This window comes from Myotis brandtii, unplaced genomic scaffold (assembly GCF_000412655.1).
Source record: "Myotis brandtii unplaced genomic scaffold, ASM41265v1 scaffold314, whole genome shotgun sequence".
Lineage (NCBI taxonomy): Eukaryota > Metazoa > Chordata > Mammalia > Chiroptera > Vespertilionidae > Myotis > Myotis brandtii.
In genome coordinates this window covers 2,258,936-2,280,227 of record NW_005362033.1, presented here as the reverse complement: position 1 = coordinate 2,280,227, position 21,292 = coordinate 2,258,936, and the positions used below count along the sequence as shown (strand labels likewise).

At 49.8% G+C, this 21,292-nt stretch overlaps 1 protein-coding gene across 1 annotated transcript; it reads right to left on the bottom strand.

The window, feature by feature from the left end:
* Positions 1–146: 146 nt before the first annotated feature.
* LOC102259127 (multidrug and toxin extrusion protein 1) lies at positions 147–20,788 on the bottom strand. Its single transcript, XM_014542808.1, has 7 exons — positions 20,762–20,788; positions 20,209–20,310; positions 13,894–13,962; positions 5,196–5,344; positions 4,331–4,373; positions 1,072–1,116; positions 147–798 (listed from the first exon to the last, which is right to left on the bottom strand). Exons 1-7 carry the CDS (start codon positions 20,786–20,788, stop codon positions 778–780), a joined length of 456 nt encoding a protein of 151 aa, XP_014398294.1. The 3' UTR covers positions 147–777.
* Positions 20,789–21,292: the final 504 nt, after the last annotated feature.

Genomic DNA, 21,292 nt, shown 5'->3' with positions numbered 1-21,292 from the left:
GAACAAGCTGCTTTCCACATTGGACTGTGGGTGAAAGTCCACCACCTTCTCAAGCAAAATGGGAATTGGGAAACTGGAGTGTGGGTGCGTTCCCTCCTATCTGGCTCTGCTCGTAAGCACAGAGCAGAAGCATCCAGTCTTATCTGGCATCTCAAATCTGAGACGTGCAGCTGAGAGTAAAATGGCATTGCACTGAGGAAGTGAGCGGCTGCTTGCCAGGCGTCCGGAAACAACGGCCGACCGGCTCGAGCCGCATGGGGTCACAGGGAACACGTCTCCGCCTGCGGTGTCATCTCGCCCCTTTGAACCCTTTCTTATCTCTGGGAAAGCTGGTTCTCTGAAACCACATCTGTAAAAGCCTTGCTGTTTGAAATCCTGTCGGTAAAAGTAAGACATCCCACTCTGCCGGGAGGGGTGAAGTCAGTTTCACACAGAGCAGCCTCCACGTCCCACCCAGGGGCAAAGCTCCCCGAGCTCCAACACGGCCGTCCACATCGACCTGAGCTCTGCGGCTTCCCAGCCGAGAGGACTGGGTGGAGAGTGGGTGGGCCTGGCCCTGACTTCTCCGCTCGGCCTGCTCTGCTCCGAGCCTCCCGTAGCGGGCGTCCTTGGGTTGCGCTGAACTGCACCCCCCTTCGGTGAGAACCCACGGCCCCTCCCATCTGTCGATGCTCCCGCTGACAGACCTACTGCCGGGCTACGTGTTGGTCTCCGGTGGCCTCGGTGGTCTTGGGCTCAGAGGCCAGGACAAAGGTCTTGGCCAACCATTTGTGCGGGTCACTTATTTATCAGGAGGCCCTGGTTAGTTTAAGCAAGGAGTTAGGGGGCCCGAGCTGCACTGCGGGTGGAGGTGACAGTATTTAGAGGGGGTGCAAGTGAGCACAGGGGCGAGACCGGCGGCGGGGAGAGGCCGAGGCCACTGCAGGAACAAGGGGCGGGAGCTGGGGGCATTAAGGCAGGGCTGGCAGGCGGCTCCCCATCCAGCCCCCATCTCTGATCCTTCCAGAGCCCCATCCCTAAAAGCTGTGATCTCCTACTGGCCCCACAAAGGAAGAGGAAAGTCCGCGTTACCTGGGTGAGCAGATATTTAACTTGTAGTGTGTAAAGAAACGTCGCCTACGAGAGAAAAATAGAGATGCATGTTCACATTTTGGCCTGACCATGTAGAGAGAGCTGAGAGCCACTGCTGGACTGCCCTTTGCTCCCGCAGGGACCACAGAGGTGTGTCATCGGGGAGGGGGAGGGGGAGGGGGAGGGGAGAGAGGTGTCCAGAGCTGAGGGTTCCGCACATCGCCTATAAACGCGCATGACCCAGCTGGCCCCGGGCCGGGGGTACAGCTTCCTGTGCACAGCGAGGACGCCTCTGTAGGTTATGGGCTGGAAAGAAAGCCCTGGGCAAACTCTAGGGAAGCTCCTTCTGTAGTCCTTTCTGCCAATACAGTAACGAAAACTGAACTGTTTAAGGTCTCAGGCTAAATTAAAGACCACAATATCGATTAATGAGAGCAGGGGACTGCTTTTAAGGGCTGAACTGTGTCCCCCTCATATGCTGGACCCTAACCCCCGATGTGACCGAATCTGCAGATAATCTTTACAGATGTGATTAAGTTAAAGTGAGGCCGCGAGGATGGCCCTGATCCGGTGGGCTGGTGTCCTTATAAGAAGACAAGAGACACGACAGTTTCCTGCACAAGGAAGGTCAGGGCCGTGGGAAGAGGTGAGAGGGCGGCTGCCGGCCAAGGAGAAGGTCTCAGAGGCAACCAGCCCTGCGACACCTGGACCTTGGACTTTAGCTTCCAAAACGATGAGAAAATAGATTTCTGGGTTTAAGCCTCCCGGTCTGTGGCATTTGTCACGGCAGCCCCGGCCCACTAATACAGCCAGTCCCGGCTCAACCGCGGGCGGGAATGCTTTGGAGGGTGCATCCCGAGGCGATTTCGTCCTTGTGCGAACACCCTGAGTGTGTTACACAAACCTGGGGGGTCGGCCTACTGCACCCCAGCCTGTGTGCTATAGCCCCGGCTCTGTAGGGAGGGGATGAATTCCCTCTAACCCTCCCGGTTCTTGGCTGAGACACCCCTGTAATACAAGACAGATTGACAGGAGAAAAACAACTGAAGTGTAATAACATGTGTACCTGCTGTACACATGAGGAGACCCCAGAAAGCAGAGGAACGCGCCAAAATGGCTGAAGCCACCACCGTAAATAGCCTCTTCTGCTGAAGACAGAAGACACTGGGGTGGGAGTCGGTTATGGGAAGTGACCAGGAAACGCACAATCACAAGGGTCAGGCGTGGTGCAGAGTTCAGTCCTCATCTGCTCCCAGGTAAGTTTCAGGGGATGAGGCCCCGCCTCCTCCTGGCACAGCCTGGGAGACACCCTGCGAGTGGAGAGGTCCTTACACTGTAAACGCACCTCACACAGGGCAGCTCCTACTGGGTGTCAGCTTCTCCCTTGTCTGCTGTTTCTTAAAAGGAACCGGCCTAAAACAGCCCTCATGCCGAAGAGACACATTCTGGTGACAAATGGTCCCCTACAGCTCTAGGCTGCAAATCTGCACAGGGTGTTACTGAGCCGCAGACTGTGGGCAGCGGTCGCACAGCGGTGTGTGTGGTGCGCTGTGCTGCGACATTAGGAAGCTGCAGCTTCACCAGGCAATGGGAATGCTTCAGCTTGTGGGGCGCAGAAGTCACCCCGCGATGTGCCTCAGTGGTATGCAGATTGTTTTGAGCTAAAGAGAACTTTAACTGCAGGCTCAAGAGAAACTTCTGCTCCTCCCTTTAACTACCCAGAACTTGAATTAGGGGTGTTGCCCGTAATAAGAGATTATCACGATAACCTTTTAGGCCCACCCCTATGGCAGGGAAAACCTTTATTTCATGAACATCTGCTCTTTTCGTCATCCTGCAATGACCCTTTGAAGTCCCCAAGACATCAGCCTCATCCCTAGCTCAGAACGGCTTATGTACCTGGATCCCCGTCTGTCTCGGAGCATCCCCTGCACGTGGGGTTTCTGACTCTCGTGTACCCGGCGTTCCCACTCATATGTAGTGTCAACATAAGAAATGTCCAAACTCTAGAGAATTTCTGTGAGTCTATTGAGCCAGACTGGTGGCAGCTGCAGGAAGCAGGGCCTCCACGGGTGAGGAATGCCCAGAGGACGGCGACCTGCACCTTATTTCATGCATTAGAACCAAAGGAGAAGACGCGAGGGCATCTGTGAGAGCCATGGTGACGGAGCAGGGAGGCGGAGAAAGCAACTCGGGGAACCGCTGGGATTGGTGGGTAGAGAGTCAAACGAACAGATGCAAACTTCCTTCCATTGGTGGGCAGAGTGAACAGTTAACATTTACACACATGGAGATGGTATGTGGGGAGCAGGGTAACAATGAGGGGCTCTGTGGGCTCCTGCTCTGGTGGGAGGTTGTGCCCTGGAGGGTCTGGAAAAAGGGGTTACCCTGACATTCCAAAGGTATGTTATCCTAGATGCAAAAAGGCAGTAGACAGGCTCAGGTAAGGTAAAGCTTGACCTTTGTTAGGGAAGATGCTGGCCGACTACAGGGCTACTGGCCATGACTCACTTGTAGTCAGGAAGTTTTGATTTCAGACCATTCTGTGTGGTTCCTTTAGATCTGAGTTTGCAAGTCCTGCCATGCAGGCCTCCCCTGAGCTTGTCAGGTTTAGATGTGGCCCCTTTTCCGTCCACAGTGTGTATTAAATGTGGTTATTTTCTCTTGCTAATCTGTCTCATGTCTATTTAATTATTAGACCAGCCAGAAGAACCCTGAGGGTAGAGGAAACTTCTCCTCCCCCACAAGCTCCATTACAATCTTATGGGACCAGCATCGTATACGCGGCCCCCCAAAACCTCATGAAGCGGCTCACAACGGCATGGCGGCCAAGCCCCAACCGCACGGCGGCTATGACCAATTGTATGGCCGTGTCAAACATTAACACACACTCGTGGTCGGTGCCATCACAGTCAGCAAGCGCAAAACAAATCTAAAGATTCCGGGTGAGGCCTCAGGTGACTGAGACGCGGAAGGATGTCCCCTTACGAAGAGGAGGCCCGAACTCCCTGCATGACCCCAGAGCCCCTCCAGCTGCAGGAGGCAGGGCAGTGCCCACGGGAGCCACCTGAACCTTGGAATTTCCTGAGGGACAAACGTCTGTGTCTTTCCTGAGCATAAGTAAAGCCACGCTTTCTGGAATGAGCCCACATCACATGTGGGTATCACATGCGATCCAATTCATTGAGCTCAAGGGCATCTCAGCTGCTTTTTCTCAGTGAACCGCAAGAAGAAAACAGCTTAACACTTGGAAACTTACAGGAAGAGCTGGAATGAAGATCATGACATAGGTATGGGTAAGCCTATACAATAAAAAGAAAATAAAAGTGAGGAGGTCTCCATCTCAAGGAAAAGGAAGGCAGGACAAACCAGCTGTAACTGCCTTTCGCAGCCTTGGCTCTTTCTAAATTAATGGACTCAACTGCTGCAGCAAATGCGCACATTTACAATAGAACTTGTCATCTCATAACCCAAATTACCTCTCTGGGTTCTTCCAAGCCTTTGGGTCTAGGGCGGCATTTTTCCAACTCGGCACTGTGGCTGCTGAATTGTCTGCCGTGGGCAACTTTCCTGTGGTTTGTAGCATCTTGGGCTTCTACCAGTAGCGATGCCCTAATACCAGTTCTGATAACAGAATGTCTCCCGACATTGCCAACTGCCCCCTGGGGTCAGAGCCGCGGGTCTAAGACAAGGACTGCCCTGGCAGGGCTCAATCTTGGCAGCATGTTAGAGTCATCTAGGTGACCTCTGCCCCCGACCATGAGGACAGCGTGCTGGGTGGGAAGGAGGACCCGGCAGCGCTGGGCTTTGAAAGCACCGAGGCGGCTCATACCAACCAGGGTCGATAAGCACAAAACCACAAATGAACACCTTCAACGACCACCTCTCATGGAGATGCTGGCAAGTCGTATTTCTCTGCAGACTATCTGCCTTTGCAGTCACCAGGGGAGGGCTCTGGATCACAGGGGCAGGTGTGCGAGCACCAGGCCTGGCAGGATCAACCGAGGAAGCTTACCGCCTCGTGTGGGGCCGTGGCCTTGGCCTTTGGCGTTTCCAGAGGCCAGGCGTGGATGGGAGCATCTTTCTGCTGGGATGGCCCTCCCGCCCTGCACGGCCCGCCTTACCTGGACACGGCCGGGTCCTGCCGGAGGAGCAGCAGGAGGTGCTGGGTGTTGAGGAAGAGCGCCCAGCAGGGGAAGCAGCAGAGCAGCAGGATGAGCGCGCCCCGCTGCAGGATGACCCCCACGTGCTTCTTGTTGGGGCTGCCGTACGTCTGGGGGCACACAGCAAAAGCAATCCCATTAGTGCCCCACGCCCCCCACAGGCCTTCGATCGCGCCTCAGGAAGGACAAGTGGCCCTACAGACTTGGCTGCATTCTGTACGTGCCGGCGGTTCTCAGACTCCGCCGTCCCTGACAATCGCCTGGGAACAGCCTCAAAACACTGAGGCGGGGTCTCACTGAAGATCGTCTGGATTTGACCGTCCCGGGTGGGGCCCAAATATCATAATTTTAAAAAACTTCCTGCTCAGCTGGTGTGGCCCAGTGGTTGAGCATCGCCCTATGAACTAGGAGGTCATGGTTCGATTCCCGGTCAGGGCACATGCCTGGGGTTTTGGGCTCGATTCCCATGGGATGTGCATGCCTGGGGTTTTGGGCTCGATTCCCAGTGTGGGATGTGCAGGAGGCAGCTGATTCATAATTCTCTCTCATCATTGATGTTTCCGTCTCTCTCTCCCTCTCCCTTCCTTTCTGAAATCAATAAAAATGTTTTTAAAATAAATAAATAAATAAATAGATAGATAGATAGATAGATAAAAGCTTTCTAGTTAGGGTTGCATCCCTAGAAACTTGTTAGAAATGCAATATATTGGGCCCCACACAGGCCTTCTAACCAGAAACTCCGGGGGAAGGGACGGTGGTGGCTGGGGCCAGCGGCTGTTGGCTTACCAACGCCAAACTGCACATCCCTTCCCACGCCCTGTGCAGTGACAAGTGTGGGAGGCTGAAACTTGCCACAGAGGGAGCTACTTACACCACTGGAATCAGCCCACGCACAAGTCAAAATGCTTCTCTCCTGTGGAGACTACTCCACGGCCTGACCGCCGCCCACTGCTGCCTCCCCCCCACCAGCTGGATGCTGGCCACACGCTGCTTCCTAACAATCCCAGGACCCTGGACGACTGTCGCATCAGGCGGGCTGGTTCTGGAACAGGCTGTGGCCCTGCCTCAGGAAGTATGCAAGGCATTTGCCCTTATCTGGGTGGGGGCGGGTGCCACACCCGAGTACCCCTGTCCATCCTGCCCTGTGTATATAGCCCCTCAGCACCTGTTACGCGGGGTGGAGAATATCCGCATCATACCACTGCCCTAAACGCTCCTCCTCTGTAAGTTCCCTTAGTAAACTTGGTGTAATAACGGAGTTGTCAGCCCCTCTCTTTGGTCTCTCAGCCCAGGACACTTCTCTCAGCCTGGAGACCCCAGAAATGGGCCTTGGGAAAGGCATCCGCAGGGGAAATCCCGGGTTGGCCAGGACCTGCATGTGGGGAGGGGCGACCAATATGCTAGACTGCAGTGTGAGCACAGGGGTGCCCGAAAGTGCCGCTGATCTTATGGGTTTGTGTAAGAAGTTCTCTTTATAATAAACGCTGTGGCGTGGAAGGCAAGCACGCGGCCATGGCTGAGGGCTGACCCCGCGGGTGGGCGGCTGGCTGACCGCCAGGGTTAGAAAATTAGGGGATGAACTGAAACTAGAAAAAGATGATAGGATATTGTCCACGCCTCTATTAGAGCGGGACTGACGTAAAGGTGGGAGGGGGAGGAAGGTCTCGAGATCCACTTCTTTTATGGAGGCCACAGGTCTGCCTGCAGCTGTGTGTGTGCATGTGTGTCTACACATGTGTTAAGTGTGTGGTGTTTTCTACCTCTGGGTGGTGTTGCTAACTTGTAAGTGAGCTGTGTTTAATTGGCTCCAAAAACAAACAAGCACTTACAAGGATTGGCTACTCTACAATTCTCAGAAACGCAGAAACAAACACACACACTTCAAGTTCACCACAGAAGATTAATCTTCGGTAAATAAAAGCTGATTTAAGTTTGTTGACTTATGTAGAACAGACATGTTTTTGAGTTATCTACGGGCTAATAATTCTAATTAAGATGAAAAGAAAATAATATATGCTTTCAGTCAGAGAAGGAAAAGGTGTGAAAATATATTTCTGAGAGAAAGAAAAGTAAGTTTGTCCTAAAGTGAGGCTGGTTGTTTCAGAATGAAAAGAGGAAAAGCAGGACAAAATCTGAATATAAAAAAGGAGACTTATAGAAGGTTTGTGCAAAGTAGTAACGAGAACAGAAATCTGTGTGGGCAAGCTGAACTCGTCACCGACGCGGATTTCAGTATCAGGAGTAAGCGGATGCAAAGGCAGAGTCTTCCTCTGGCAGAGGCTGTGCAGTACTCCGGGGCCCCTGGGATGCCTCGAGGTTTGTTCTCTCTCCTTAAAAGAGAACAATATTAGACTAGGCTTACCTGGAATGTTGAAACCACTTGGGAAACATTGTCAAATAAGAAATAACATTGAGCCTTGACTGGTTTGGCTCAGTGGATAGAGCGTCGGTCTGCGGACTGAAGAGTCCCAGGTTTGATTCCCATCAAGGGCATGTACCTTGGTTGCGGGCACATCCCCAGTGGGGAGTGTGCAGGAGGCAGCTGATCGATGTTTCTCTCTCATCGATGTTTCTAACTCTCTAACCCTCTCAGTTCCTCTCTGTAAAAAATCAATAAAATATATTAAAAAAAGAATTATCAAACCACCAGTAACCTTTTATAAAACAGTCATTAATGTTTCTTCCCTTCTTTGATTTTTCCCTAAATATCACCTTAAAATACTAAAAATTTTCCCTAAGCATCACCTTAAAATAATAAAGATATAACTAAATTTAAGATAAGTACATCTAAAGATAAAGTTTCATATATTTAATATTTTTCTCTAAAAGAACATTCCTGTTACCCATGAATCATGTTCTAACTCTCTCTGCCTTTGAAATATTGCTACTGGCAGATACTAAAATTAAATAAAAGAGAAAATTTGACTTACTTTCTTGTCACTTTTAAAAGTGAAAGAATATTAGGCCAATTATTTTTCCATCCTTTAAAGTAGACTATTTAAACATTTGACTATTTTGTCTGAACTCTTGAAATAAAAATAAACTGAATTCCCATAAATCCACTGATTCATTTAACATTTTTATTACTCTTTTTTAAATTTAAATGGACTCCAATTCCCTTCTACTTGATGTGATACTACTTTTAATTCTTATTCTACAAATATAGTATAAGAGTAATGTTTGCCTTTAGGTCTCACTTGATTTCCATAAAATGACAATAAAAATAACCTACTAAAACATAAGCACCCTGAAGCCATGTGTAATCACCATTAATTTCCCAGCATCCTGTACAGTTTCTAGTACATAAAAGGCATTCTGTAATTAACGTTTTATGGGTTACATTTGGATAGTACTTGACAGTTCAAAAGGGCTTTAGAAATTCTTATGTTATTTAATTGTCTCAATCAGCACAAGGAGAATGTACAGCAACCAAAGATCCTAGGAAAATTTCTAACTGAATTCTTCAGCATCCCTTATGATGATACAACAGAAAATGCCATTTGGGAGTCAAAATTAGAATAGTTATGAATAAATTAATTAAATGTATGTGCAAAACATTGATATGGTGATTAAGAGATTACAAACCGTGATGCAACCATTTAAAAAAATATATATCTATGCCTAAATGGAAGGCAGATCAACAATGAAAAATAAATCTACATAATAGTAATTCTTACTTGAATCTTGAACATATGATTTCCAGTCAAACTCAATGACAGTTTCATTTACAAGTGTGCCATTGTAATTCACAGTTATATTCTTCTCTATACTATGCTCCTCCAGGGAAGAATTGGTGGGAGGCCATTGTACACATTTATTCCGCAGGTTGCCCATGAAGAGCTGCAGCCCGATCAGCGCAAACACGCTCAGACAGAACACCGTCAGGATCATGACGTCTGAGAGCTTCTTCACAGACTGGATCAGGGCCCCCACGATGGTCTTCAGGCCTGAAAGAACGAAAGGAGGCCATTACCATGAAGACTTACAAGGTCTGAAAAAATAAAAGCCTTACAATTTTCTTGAAAACATAGATTCCATGCACAAGTTTGAAAATGATGCCAATGCTAGTGGAAAAGCAACACTTAAAGGGGTGTGGGAGATGCGGGAAGAGACTGAACAAAAATCGTGCACCTATGGATGAGGACAGTGGGTGGGGAGTGAGGGCAGAGGGTGGGGTGGGAGCTGGAAGGAAGGGAGTTATGGGGGGGAAAAAGAGGAACAAATGTAACAATCTGAACAATAAAGATTTAATAAAATAATAAAAAAAAGAAAATTAAAAAAAAGAAATAACATTGAGCCTTCTTTATGTTGTAGTTGTACATAAATGTTCCAGAAATTCCGTGAAATTGCTGGGAATCTGAGCTCTCCTGACATAAGATGCCTGTCATCAAAACTGTGGCCACACCGAAGGGACTGACCCTGAGTGTCAGATTGTGACCCGTGGGGATGAAGTCTATCCTGTTTCTGCAAAAACAAGCCCTCGCTGCCGGGCTTCCATCGCCCTGAGGTCCTTGTAACCATGGCAACAGGCTGCTCCCGAATCAGAGCAACCAGGTGGGTGAACAACTGGGGCCTTGGGAGACCAGGTGGCCTCTTGGTTCCCCTCGGCCCCTGCCAAGCCCATTTCCCACTGTTTGCACCCTTCGCGCCCCCGAACGCTGAACCTGGACTTCATCCAGCTGCCGCCAGTGTGGTCACCAACGCGCTCTTGGCGTGTGTACGCTTTCTGGAGGGGTTGCAGCCTCCCCTACTGATGCCCTCGCAGTGACCAACAACTGTTCCGAAATGTGTCTCCCATGTGGGGTGTACCTTCCAAGTACTCCCCTTCACACAGCCCCACCGCAGGCCATGGATGGTGGCTCGGGGCCTGTCCCTGTTTTCCCTCCCAGCCTCTGTGAAATGGGCTACTACGCTGATGACAAAACGTTAACCTGCGGAGGTCCGCCTCTGCTGCGGAAGGCCCTGCAGGCTCTGCGGCCCCACAGGAACGTGCTGAGGAATCACATCACGTGGTTGGCTAAGACCTGCTTTGTCCCCAAGGCTGTCACAGACAAAGTACAGTCCTGTCCAATAGCAAAACATGTGAAAGAGGGACAGTCTTTCACAGGAATTCTGGGGTATCGGTGAACTCTTATACCCCACTGAGTGTAATGCCTTCGCCCATTACTGCCTGGTTAGGAAAGGACATAGATGGGCCGGGCGGGGGCAGAACAGCAGGCTGCCTTTGAGAAAGCAAATGCTGGTGGTCCTGGCCGGTGTGGCTCAGGTGGCTGGCCACCGTCCTGTGCACTGAAAGGTCGCCAGTTCGATTCCGGGTCAGGGCACATGCCCAGGTTATGAGCTCAATCCCCAGTAGGGGGGCATGCAGGAGGCAGCTGGTTGATGTTTTTCTCACATGGATGCTTCTCTCTTCTCTCCCCCGACTCCCTTTCTCTCTCTCTCTCTCTCTCTCTCTCTCTCTCTCTCTCTCTCTCTCTCAAAAACAACAACAACAACAAACATCGCTGGTCAAACACATTAGCTCTTGGAATCGCACAGGTGCGGTGCCATGTGAATGACATGTTTCAGTCACCCTGGAGGCATGAGCTGGGCATTGTGGCAAAAATGCCAAAGAGAAAGAGTGCCCCTGGATTTTGGTCCCAACTGTGGAAGAGGGCAGAGGTCAGACACTCCCTGAGAGAAAACCAATTGTCATAAGAATTTCCCTTCCCATCAAGGAGAGGGTCACCATGTTCCATCGCCCGACCCTGCCAGGGGTCAGCCTCCGATGCTGACCGCACAGCATGCCTTTACAGAGGAGCGCCCTGCCAAACAGTCCTGTCTCCATGGGCTCCACTGCTACTGCGCCTGCTGAACACAGAACCTCCCAAAGCTCCTGCCCACCCTGTGTCAGCCCCTGTGACCTGCAAGAAAGGAGGGACATTCTGGCTGGAACTGATGGCTCTAGCGGGACAATCTGTCTGCTGGGTGCTGTCGCCATTCCGCCGCCCACTGATCCTATCCGGGTGGAAGCGGGAACAAAGCGCAGGAGCCAGCGGGCTGAGCTAAAAGTGGTTTGTCTGATCACTGACCCTGGCACAGCCAGGTGGGCTGTGACCATGGGAGGCAGAGGGGTGGACAGCAATGAGCAAGCCCACATAGGACAGGAGACGGGGGACACATCTGGGCTCACTGGCAACAGCTGGGGGCAGAGCTGACCTTTTCCTGCCCCTGCCCACAGGCGTCTACACTTCCAGGTAAGCAGGAGGCAGACGCCGTGGCAAAAATGTGTGCCTCAGCAACTGACCATCAGCAGACACAGCAAATGGGAACTTGAAGAAGTGGACAGCCTAGTGTCTGAACAGGATGGCAGTTAATGAGGCTGCTCCCACAAAGGGACTAGAAAAGTCCAAGTCCCACCTATGTACGGGGACCCCCGTCGTAGAGAGTGACGGTGGGGTCACATTTCAGAGGACATGATGTGCAAGCACGGACAGAAGAACACGGTACTGAATGGAGGCTCCACCTCCCCTGTAACCGCAGGCAGTGGGGCGGATAAGTCAGAAAGATGATGTCCTTGAGCAACAGATAAAATTATTAGCTGGAAAACCTACGTTGGCCGGGTGAACAAAGGTGCTTTTGCAGGCATTCAACACTTATGGGCTTTGTTGTTGTTGTTTTGGTTGTTGTTGCTTTTTTAGAGAGAGAGGAAGGGGAAGAGAAAGAGAGAGATTTGTTGTTCCACTTGTTTATGCATTCATTGGTTGCTTCTTATATGTGCCTGACTGGGAATCGAACCCGCAACCTTGGCATATTGGGACGATGCTCTAACCAACTGAGCTACCTGGCCAGGGCCCCAGGCCTTACTACATTTAAATAACCAAGTGTGGGTGCTGTTGCCCCGCAGCCACATTAGGGACTCAGCCAGAGGCCCTATACGGTGAAGGTGTGGAAACGAAGGCACAGATGCTGGCCCTGGGCCAGAGGGCGTGGTCATAAGGACACCCGACCTGCTGTCCCTGGAACAGGGACCGTTTCCTGGAATCTGCAATGAGATTCTGTGCGAAGGGTTAGTTACTTCACGTCCCTGGATGGAGAGGAACTTCTCAGTCTCCTGTGGGACCCTGTCACTCTAAGGCAGTAGGGACCCATGGAGATAAGCCACATGTGGACTGGCACACACACCAATGAAAGAGGGGAGAAGGGAGGGGTCCTGGGGTCCCAGCTTGGCTAATCCTCCCTCTATTTACTTCCTCGTGCCAAGAAGCACCACCCCCCTGGCCAACATGTAGAGCTTGCACAGCCTGGCCAGGTTCCCAAGGCCGTGGCTACGTCAACATCCAAAGACCAGGCTGCAAGTGTCACACTCACAGAGGAAGACCTCCCAACTCAAGTCCCTACTGACCTTGGACTTGTGCTGCTCTTGTGGCATCCAACAGTTATGGGGCAGAGGGGCACCCCACTGAATGGGTGTGCTGTTGTTTGTTACTGTTGTTGTTTTTATTGATTTCAGAGAGGAAGGGAGAGGGAGAGAGAGATAGAAACATCAACGATGAGAGAGAATCATTGATCGGCTGTCTCCTGCATGCCACACACTGGGGATCGAGCCCACAACCTGGGCATGTGCCCTTGACTGGAATCAAACCTGGGACCCTTCAATCTGCAGGCTGACACTTCATCCATTGAGCCAAATAGGCCAGGTCTGAATGTGGTGTTTTTTATACCAGATGAATCTGCTCATATTTCTTCTTTGCTAACACATATGAAGGCTCACGTAAACGCCTCAGTGCCCAAACCCCATGTCCAGGTGACCTAGCACCCAGCCCGGATCCTCAGGGCCATGATGGAAAACATCGTTACTAATACCTGGATTCCTGCTTTTAGTGTTTTTCCTTTGCTTGCACCTCGATGTTGTTGCTGTGGACTGTGTCCCTAATGTGCGCCATTGGCGACTAAGCGAGTTACCTCCCTGCTAATGAAGGCCCTTGCTGACACCCAGGGCACCTCCCGGGAGAGGCACAGGGTGGACTGTGGAGAGACGCTGCCATGGTGTGACTGCCTGGTGCTGCCAGGCCGCAGCTCGCTCTGGGACGGAACAGGGACGTCTGACGGGCCCTCCCCGTGCTTGCTGGTGTGTGTGGCCAGAACATGCCCTGGCCCTGCCCTGGCAAGCATGCAAGGTCTTTCCCCTACCTGGGCGGGCCGCTGCAGTGCCCTCTCCATCCTGCCCTGCCCCACCGGGCACAGAGGACTTGCCAGCCACACCTCCCCTGTGACAAGCTCGATGGAAGGCGGAGGGTCAGCCTCTTCCTCGAGACCTTGGCCCAGGGGCTTTTAGGAAACCCTCCACCAAGGCACAAGCCCCAGAGGTGCTGATGGACGCTAGCGTTGGAGAGCCACGGGCTAACCACTCTTAATGATGCGGAAAGCGGCAGAAGGGACTTGTATAAAATGTCCCCTCTTCTGTCAAAATGTCGTGTGAGGGAGCCGTGCAGATGAACACGACCTGCACAGCCGGAGGGGGCGCCGGCCACCCTGAGAGGGAGCAGGAAGGGGAGCTGGAACCCGAGGCCCGCAGGCCACAGGGTGTCAGATTGTGTCCCTCTGTGCACTCGGCTCTTCCAGATCCACCCAGGGAGACGCCCAGGGTCACTGAGAGAGTGGCCTGGGCCCCATTTACCTGAGACATGAGGGTGTCACAAGCAGAAGATAAGCCAAATCCCACGGAGATACCAGTGACATTGATCACCTGGAAAGAGATGCAAAGGAGAGGCCGCTCAGCGTTCAGGGAAGACAGGAGGGGATGCCGGCCACCTGGGAGAGCCCGCAGGGCCTCCGCCGGCAGAGACCGCGGGGCGGGCACAGAGGACGTGCACACGGTTAGAGAAGAGACGTGTAGGCCAGAGGCTCTACTCAGCCGTGTTCTTTTTTAATCTTCAGCATTTTGCTCCCTAATTTCAGAGGAACGCGCATCCTTCCTAAGGGGCAGGCAACGGGGCAGGACGCCAGGCGGGTAAGGCCACTTGCTCAACTCCAAGCCTGGCTTGTTCCAATGTCCCGGAGGACTCTGGAGTGCAGAAGCCGGTCTCTGAAGTCAAGGCCAATGCCAGGGGCTCCCACATGTGCTGGTTTGACTAGGTCAGCAAGCCCTGGGGTTTCCGGAGCTCTGGGGAGCCCATGGCTGCAGCCCCAAGTCAGGGAGGGGCACAGCAGGACCTCTGGGCATGGCTGGCCTTGTCTGGAACCTGCTACCTCAGCCAGAGTCTGCAGGGAGCTGCCGGGGCAGCAGCCACACCAGCCCAGCCTGAGAGCACCAGCTTTCTTGCACGTCCTTGACCAAAGAGAATCTGCTGGAGGCCAGCTGAGTACATTTCTATCTCCCCCCAAATTTCCAAACAGCAAAAACCAAAAAGGAAAATGAAGCCTGGGGCTGTCCACTTGCTCCCTGAAAGCAAAATACTCTGCTTATGCTGGGGCTAGTGCAGAGTGTTAGTCTCGCAAGGTTCACCGATGCAGCTCAAAGCCTGGAGGGAGCAGGCAGGGAAGGCGAATGTGTGCCTTGTCCGCAGGAGCAAGGGGCGTCGGGGAGGCCAGGAGCGCCTGCTGAGAGCAAGTGGGCGGGCCCTTTGGCCATGCAGAGCCAGCTCACCCCTGGCGGAGGTCAAGGACATCTCTTTCTGGTTTGGGGGGATCTGATCTAAGATACAGAGAGGATTTGGGGTTCTTTCTGACTTTAGGGTTAGATAATAGGATACAGGATTTCATTTTCCAGTTTAATTTCTAGATTAGGACTCTCAGTAAGACAGACAAGTCATTGGGATGGGAGTAGAGGTCTCGGTTTCTTCTTTTTTAAATTAAATTTATTGAGTTAACATTGGTTAGTAGGATCATACATGTTTCAAGTGTACATTTCTATGATACATGATCTGTGTATTGCATTGTGTGCCCCTCACCCAAAGTCAAATCATCTTCTGTCACCATATATGTGGCCCCTTTACCCCCCACCACCCCACCACACCCTTCCCTCTGGTAACCACCAGACTGTCGTCTGTGTCTATGCATTTTAGTTTTATATCCCACATGAGTGAAATCATATGATTCTTAGCTTTTCTAACTGACTTATTCACTTAGCATAATATTCTCAAGATCCATCCATGTTGTTGCAAATGACAATATTTCATCTTTTCTTATGGCTGATTAGTATTCCATAGCATGTATGAACCACATCTTCTTACCCAGTCCTCAGTCCTCTATGGAAGGACACTTTGTGGTCTCCATGTCTTGGCCACTGTGACTAATGCTGCAGTGAACATAGGGGTGCATAGAGCTTTGTGAATAAATGTTCTTGAGTTCTTCAGGTAGATGCCCAGGAGAGGATTGCTAGGTCATATGTTAACTCTATTCTTAATTTTTTGAGGAAGCACCAGCCTGTTTTCCATGTGGCTGTACCAGCCCACATTCCTACCAGCAGTGAATGAGGGTTCATTTTTCTTCACATCCTTCTCAAAATTTGTTAATACTTATCTGAATGATAACAGCCATTCTAACAGGTGTGAGGTGATATCTCATTGTAGTTTTGATTTGCGTTTCCCTAATAGCTAGTGAGGTTAAACATATTTCCACATCTGTTGGCATTTGTATGTCTTCTATTAGGAGTTGCTCTATATATGTTGGTTCTCCCTGATTGGGTGCATATATATTGGTAAGTGTTTTGTCTTCTTGACATATGTCCCCTTTATCATTATAAAATTTTCATCTTTGTATCTTGATACCTTTGTTATCTTGACATTTATTTTGTCAGATGCAAGTATGGCTACATCTGCTCTTCTGTGGATGTGATTTGCTTGGAGAATCATTTTCCACCCTTTCACTTTGAATCTACCTTTGTCTGTAGTTTAGCTGTTTCTCCCGAAGGCAGCAAATGAATGGGTTTTGTTTGTTTTTGTGTGTTTTAATATGTTTTTATTGATTTCAGAGAGGGAGAGAGAGATAGAAACATTAATGACGAGAGAGAACCACTTATCAGCTGCCTCCTGCACGCCCCACACTGGGGATTAAGCCTGCAACCTGAGCATGTGCCCTAACTGGGAATTGAACTGTGACCTCCTGGTTCATAGTTCGATGCTCAACCACTGAGCCACGCCGGCTGGGCGATGGGTTTTGTTTTTTTGATCCACTCTGCTACTCTGTGCCCCTTTAATGGTGAATTCAGTCCATTGACATTTAGGGTAATTATTGATGTATGAGGATTTCCTATAGCCATTTTATCTTCTGTTTTCTGGTAGCTCTGTGCCTCCATTGGTTATTTTCCTTGTGTTTTTTTTCTCTTGTTTTTGTGTGGTGGTATTCCATACTTCCTTCCTGTTTTCTCTTCTTTTAAGCCATGTGTCTCAGTTTTGGGTTTGTGTGTGTGTGTGTGTGGTTACCTTTAAGTTTAAGAAAAATAAAGTTTCATATATACTAGTACAATAATCCTTTTTCATTTGAATGTATCTGATCCCCATCCTCCTTTGCAAATTCAGACCTTTATCTTCTCCCCTTTCATGCTTTTATTGTCACAAATTATCCCTGTTTATTTGTAAAGTTATTGTGGATCTTGCTCATAGTTTTGTGACCTTTTGTTTCAGGTAAATAACTCCCTTGAGTATTTCCTGCAGTGGAAACCTTCTGGTGATAAATTCCCTTAGCTTCTGTATGTCAGGAAAAAATCTGATTTCTCCTTCATATCTAAAGGACAACTTTGCTGGATATATTATTGCTGGTTGGTAATTTCTCTCTTTCAGTAATTTGAATATTTGGTTCCATTCTCTTCTGGCTTGTAGCATTTCAGCTAGAAAGTCCAATGATAACTTAATGGACTTCCCTTTATAAGTTACTCTCTTCTTTTTCCTGGCTGCTTTGAGAATTTTTTTTTGTCATTAATTTTTGACAGTGTCAGTGCACTCCCACAGGGGCAGCGCCGCTCAGCCAGGAGCCGGGCTCACGGCTGGTGAGCGCAGCGGCAGTGGCAGGACCCTCTTCCGCCTCCATGGCAGCGCTAAGGATGTCTGACTGCCAGCTTAGGCCCACTCCCCCCGGGGAGTCTGAGGGCTCCCAGACTGCGAGAGGGTGCAGGCTGAGCTGAGGGACCACTCCCCCACCCAAGTGCATGAATTTTGTGCACCGGGCCTCTAGTTAGATTTATAAAATATAAAGTTTCATATATACTGTAGTCCTTTTTCTTTTGAATGCATCTGATCTTCATCATTCTTTGCAAATTCAGACCTTCCCTCTCCCCTTTTATGTTTTTGTTGTCGCAGATTATCCTTGTTAATGCTGTAAGTGTTTTGGTGATCTTACCCGTAGTGTTGTGACCTTATGTTCTTTGTTTCAGGTAGGATGCCCCCTTTGAGTATTTCCTACAATGGAGGTCTTCTGGTGATAAAAAGCCCTCAGCTTCTGTATGTCTGGAAAAACCTTTATTTCTCCTTTATATTTAAAGGATAACTTTGCTGGCTATTATTCTTGGCTGGTAATTTCTCTCTTTCAGATGTTTGAATATTTGGTTCCACTCTCTTCTGGCTTGTAGAGTTTCTGCTGAGAAGTCTGATGATAACCTAATGGGATTTCCTTTATTGGTTACTTTCCTCCTTTCCCTGGCTGTCTTGCAAAGTCATTAATTTTTGACAGTTTTAATTCAATGTGCCTTGAAGAAGGCCTCTTGGGATTGAGGTTAACTAGGTGTTCTGCTTGCTTCTTGGGTCTACTTCTCTCCATAGGTTTGTGAAGTTCTCGTCCACTATTTGTTTGAATAGGCTCTCCATTCCCTTCTCCCTCTCTTCTCCTCCTGGTGTGCCCTATTATTCTCAGACAGCTCTTTCTGTTGGAGTTGGATAGTTCTTGTAGGGTTCTTTCATATATTTTTTTAAGCTCAAGTTTCTCTCTTCTTCCCTCTGCATCATTTCGATATTTCTCGCTTAGATAAAGTAATTCTTTCCTCCATCTGGTCTGCTCTATTTCCTATGCTCACTAGTTCATTCTTAAACTCTTTTATTGAGTTCTTCACCTACAGAATTTTTGTTTAGTTATTTAATAAAGTTTCAATCTCTTTGGTAAAGGTTTTGTTTCTTAATTTGTTTTCTGAATGCATTAAATTGCCTGTCTGTATTTTCTCGCATCTCATTGAGTATTTTCAGAACAGCAATCTTGAATTCTCTGTCATTTATACCACATATTTTCATGTGTTTAAGTTTGTTTTCTGGAGATTTTTCATTTTGTTTCTGAGCTGCCTCACTACCTTGGTTACTCATGATATTAGATGGATTTCTTCTCTGTCTAGGCATCTATGTATGAGTGCCACTTTTCTAGCTGATTACTACAAAGAGGTCTTTTTATTATTTTCTAGTAGGTGGCAATGAATCACAAGTTTTTTTTTAGCTCTGTAAAATCAGAATGCTGACCCCCAGCAGTGGTTCTGGCTGCCATCAGTACAGCTGCCATGCATGGAATTGGGTTTGGCTGAGGGGACCCAGCCGCCTTCTTTGTTTTTCCCTCCCAGTAATGGCAACCTTGGACCTCTGCAAAGGCCTCCTTGAGCCCCAACTAGGGACCAGTCACAGAGCACATCCTCTGCTCAGGGGAAACAGTGACCCTACCGTACCAGTTCTCGGGTTTATGAATAATGTGCTCCACAACCAACACCAAGGGTGAAGGGAGAGGAGTGCTGGGAGTCTACAGGTAGCAGTACTCCATGGCTTTGCTTCTCTGCCTTGAATTCCAACTGCCAGACAACTGCAGCAGCTGCCCAATGCTGCGTCCTGCCCAGGTCGCTGGATCAGCTGCAGCTCATGTCGCTCACTTCTGCAGGAGTGCTCACCACGTCTCTCTGCTCCTCCCGGCTGAAGGAAACACCAGCCACAACGGGATTCCTCCCCTCCCCTGCATCCATGGCTCCTGTGAGCCCTCCTCCCTTCCGCCTCCCCCGTTTGTTCCCACTCGCCCACCTTTAGATGCTACAATGTGAAGATCTCTCAGCTGTGCCTGTACCTTGAGCAGGGAATCCCATGCTGAGTTAGAGTTGTTCAAATTGTTAAAACTCTAAGGGAAGAAACCAAAGGGTTCTCTCACACCGCTGTTCCTCTGACATCACTCTCCTTTATTTTCTTTACACAGACATGCCTTGGAGATATGGCAGGTTTGGTTCCAGAACATTGTAATAAAGCGGCTATTGCAATAAATCAAATCATAATCTTTTTGTTGATGGAGGGTCTTGCCTTTGTTTGTCAAAATGCCACACTTAACCGCTGGCAATAGGGGGCCTGTAAACTTCTCTTCCGTGTGTCATCTGGTCCTTGTTCTCCAGGTTAGCCATGGTGCCTGGAGTAGAGGGTGCGAGGCCTTCAAACACTTGCACCCTCCTGACCTCAGCTGCTTTTCAGTACTCACTCTGCATGTTGGACTACGACCGGCTGGTCACGGGCTCGGAGGAGTGCTCCGGCTCCTTCCCGTGGCTCCGGAGAAAGCGCTCCCACACGTGCGCTCATGCTCTCGGGACTTCACGCCCCCACGGGCCCCTCCAGCCAGGCCCTGTCCACAGTTTCCTCTGAAGTCAGCGTTCAACCCTTCTTTTCCGATTCCCTTCTCCCAGATGTGGGACCCAGAATGGGAGCCAGATCTCCATGGATTACACATAAGCTGATGTGGTAGACAGAATGAAGGCCCCTCAAAGAGGTCCCTGTCTCCACCCGCAGACTCCCAGCACTCCTCTCCCTTCACCCTTGGTGTGGGACTATGTGAAGTTACAGGCAAAGGAGAACTAAGGCTACAGCCCTGCCAACACCTGAATTCAGTGAGCTCAGTGGAGCCCATTTCAGACTTCTGACCTCCAGCACTGACGCTAACACATCCGCATTGGTTTAAGCTGCTAACCTGCGTCATTCCTGAGCATAGCAAGAGGCAGCGCGTACAGATGGCTTTTGTAAATACTACGGACATGTCAGAACAGTCCCGCACGTACTGCGATTGCAAGTGTGACCGCATCCAATTCCAGCTTTCCCAGGTGGCCGCAGAACACGGAGCTTATGAAACTGATCAGAAACACCATCAACTGGGCCAGGAACTGGAAAGAGACAGAAAACAAAAAGTTACATACGAATGCCAACCATCACAGAGGGAGAGGAGTGCGATTCCTGGGGCACCCCCCTCCACCCGCCGTCTGAATCAACTCATTAGAAGTGAGGCGCCAGGGTTCAGGGAGCACTGCCAGCTCCCACAGGGAATGTGCAGGTCCTGGTGGGTTTCTTGAAAACATTGAAAAGCCCATTGGTAACTGCTCTCAGAATCACATTTTTAAAAGCTTCCTAGCTTTCCAAATCTATTCTCACTTTAGATTCTCATGCCACAGATCACATGTATATTTTTTTCTGAGATTTTCAGAGGCTGCCTTCTGAGATAAGCCTCTTGCTATCCTAGATTCATAATGAGAACTGGAGAGAATACAGCCTCCAATAGCCAGCAAGAAATTCCACAGGCGGAGCAGCTGAGGCTGAAATAAGACCATCCGACCAGACCAGCGGGATCTGGGATTTGAGTGACATGCTACCGGCCTGCAGAGCACGTTAATTCCTGAATTCTATGAAGCCTCCGCCAGGAGGGCAAGCCCAGCTTTGGGGCCATTGAGCTATTCTTCCTCGCGGTTCCAGCAGCCAGCAGGAGTCGCTCTAATGCAGGGGTCCTCAAACTTTTTAAACAGGGGGCCAGTTCACTGTCCCTCAGACCGTTGGAGGGCCGGACTATAGTTTAAAAAAAACCTATGAACAAATTCCTATGCACACAGCGGCGGCAAAAACACCCAGCAGACCGGATAAATGTTTTCGGCGGGCCACATGTGGCCCGCGGGCCGTAGTTTGAGGACCCCTGCTCTAATGCTTTAGCTGCAGGTTTGTACTCTTATTTCCTTCCATTAATTAAAACCACCTCCCACCTGCCCTCAGGCCCAGAAAACCCAGGGCACCTTGGGAAAGCCTCTCTCTCTGGGAGCTCATGTGGCCCAAGAGGTGGGTTTACCTGACTCCCACTCCCGAGGGAAGAGAACAGGTGCC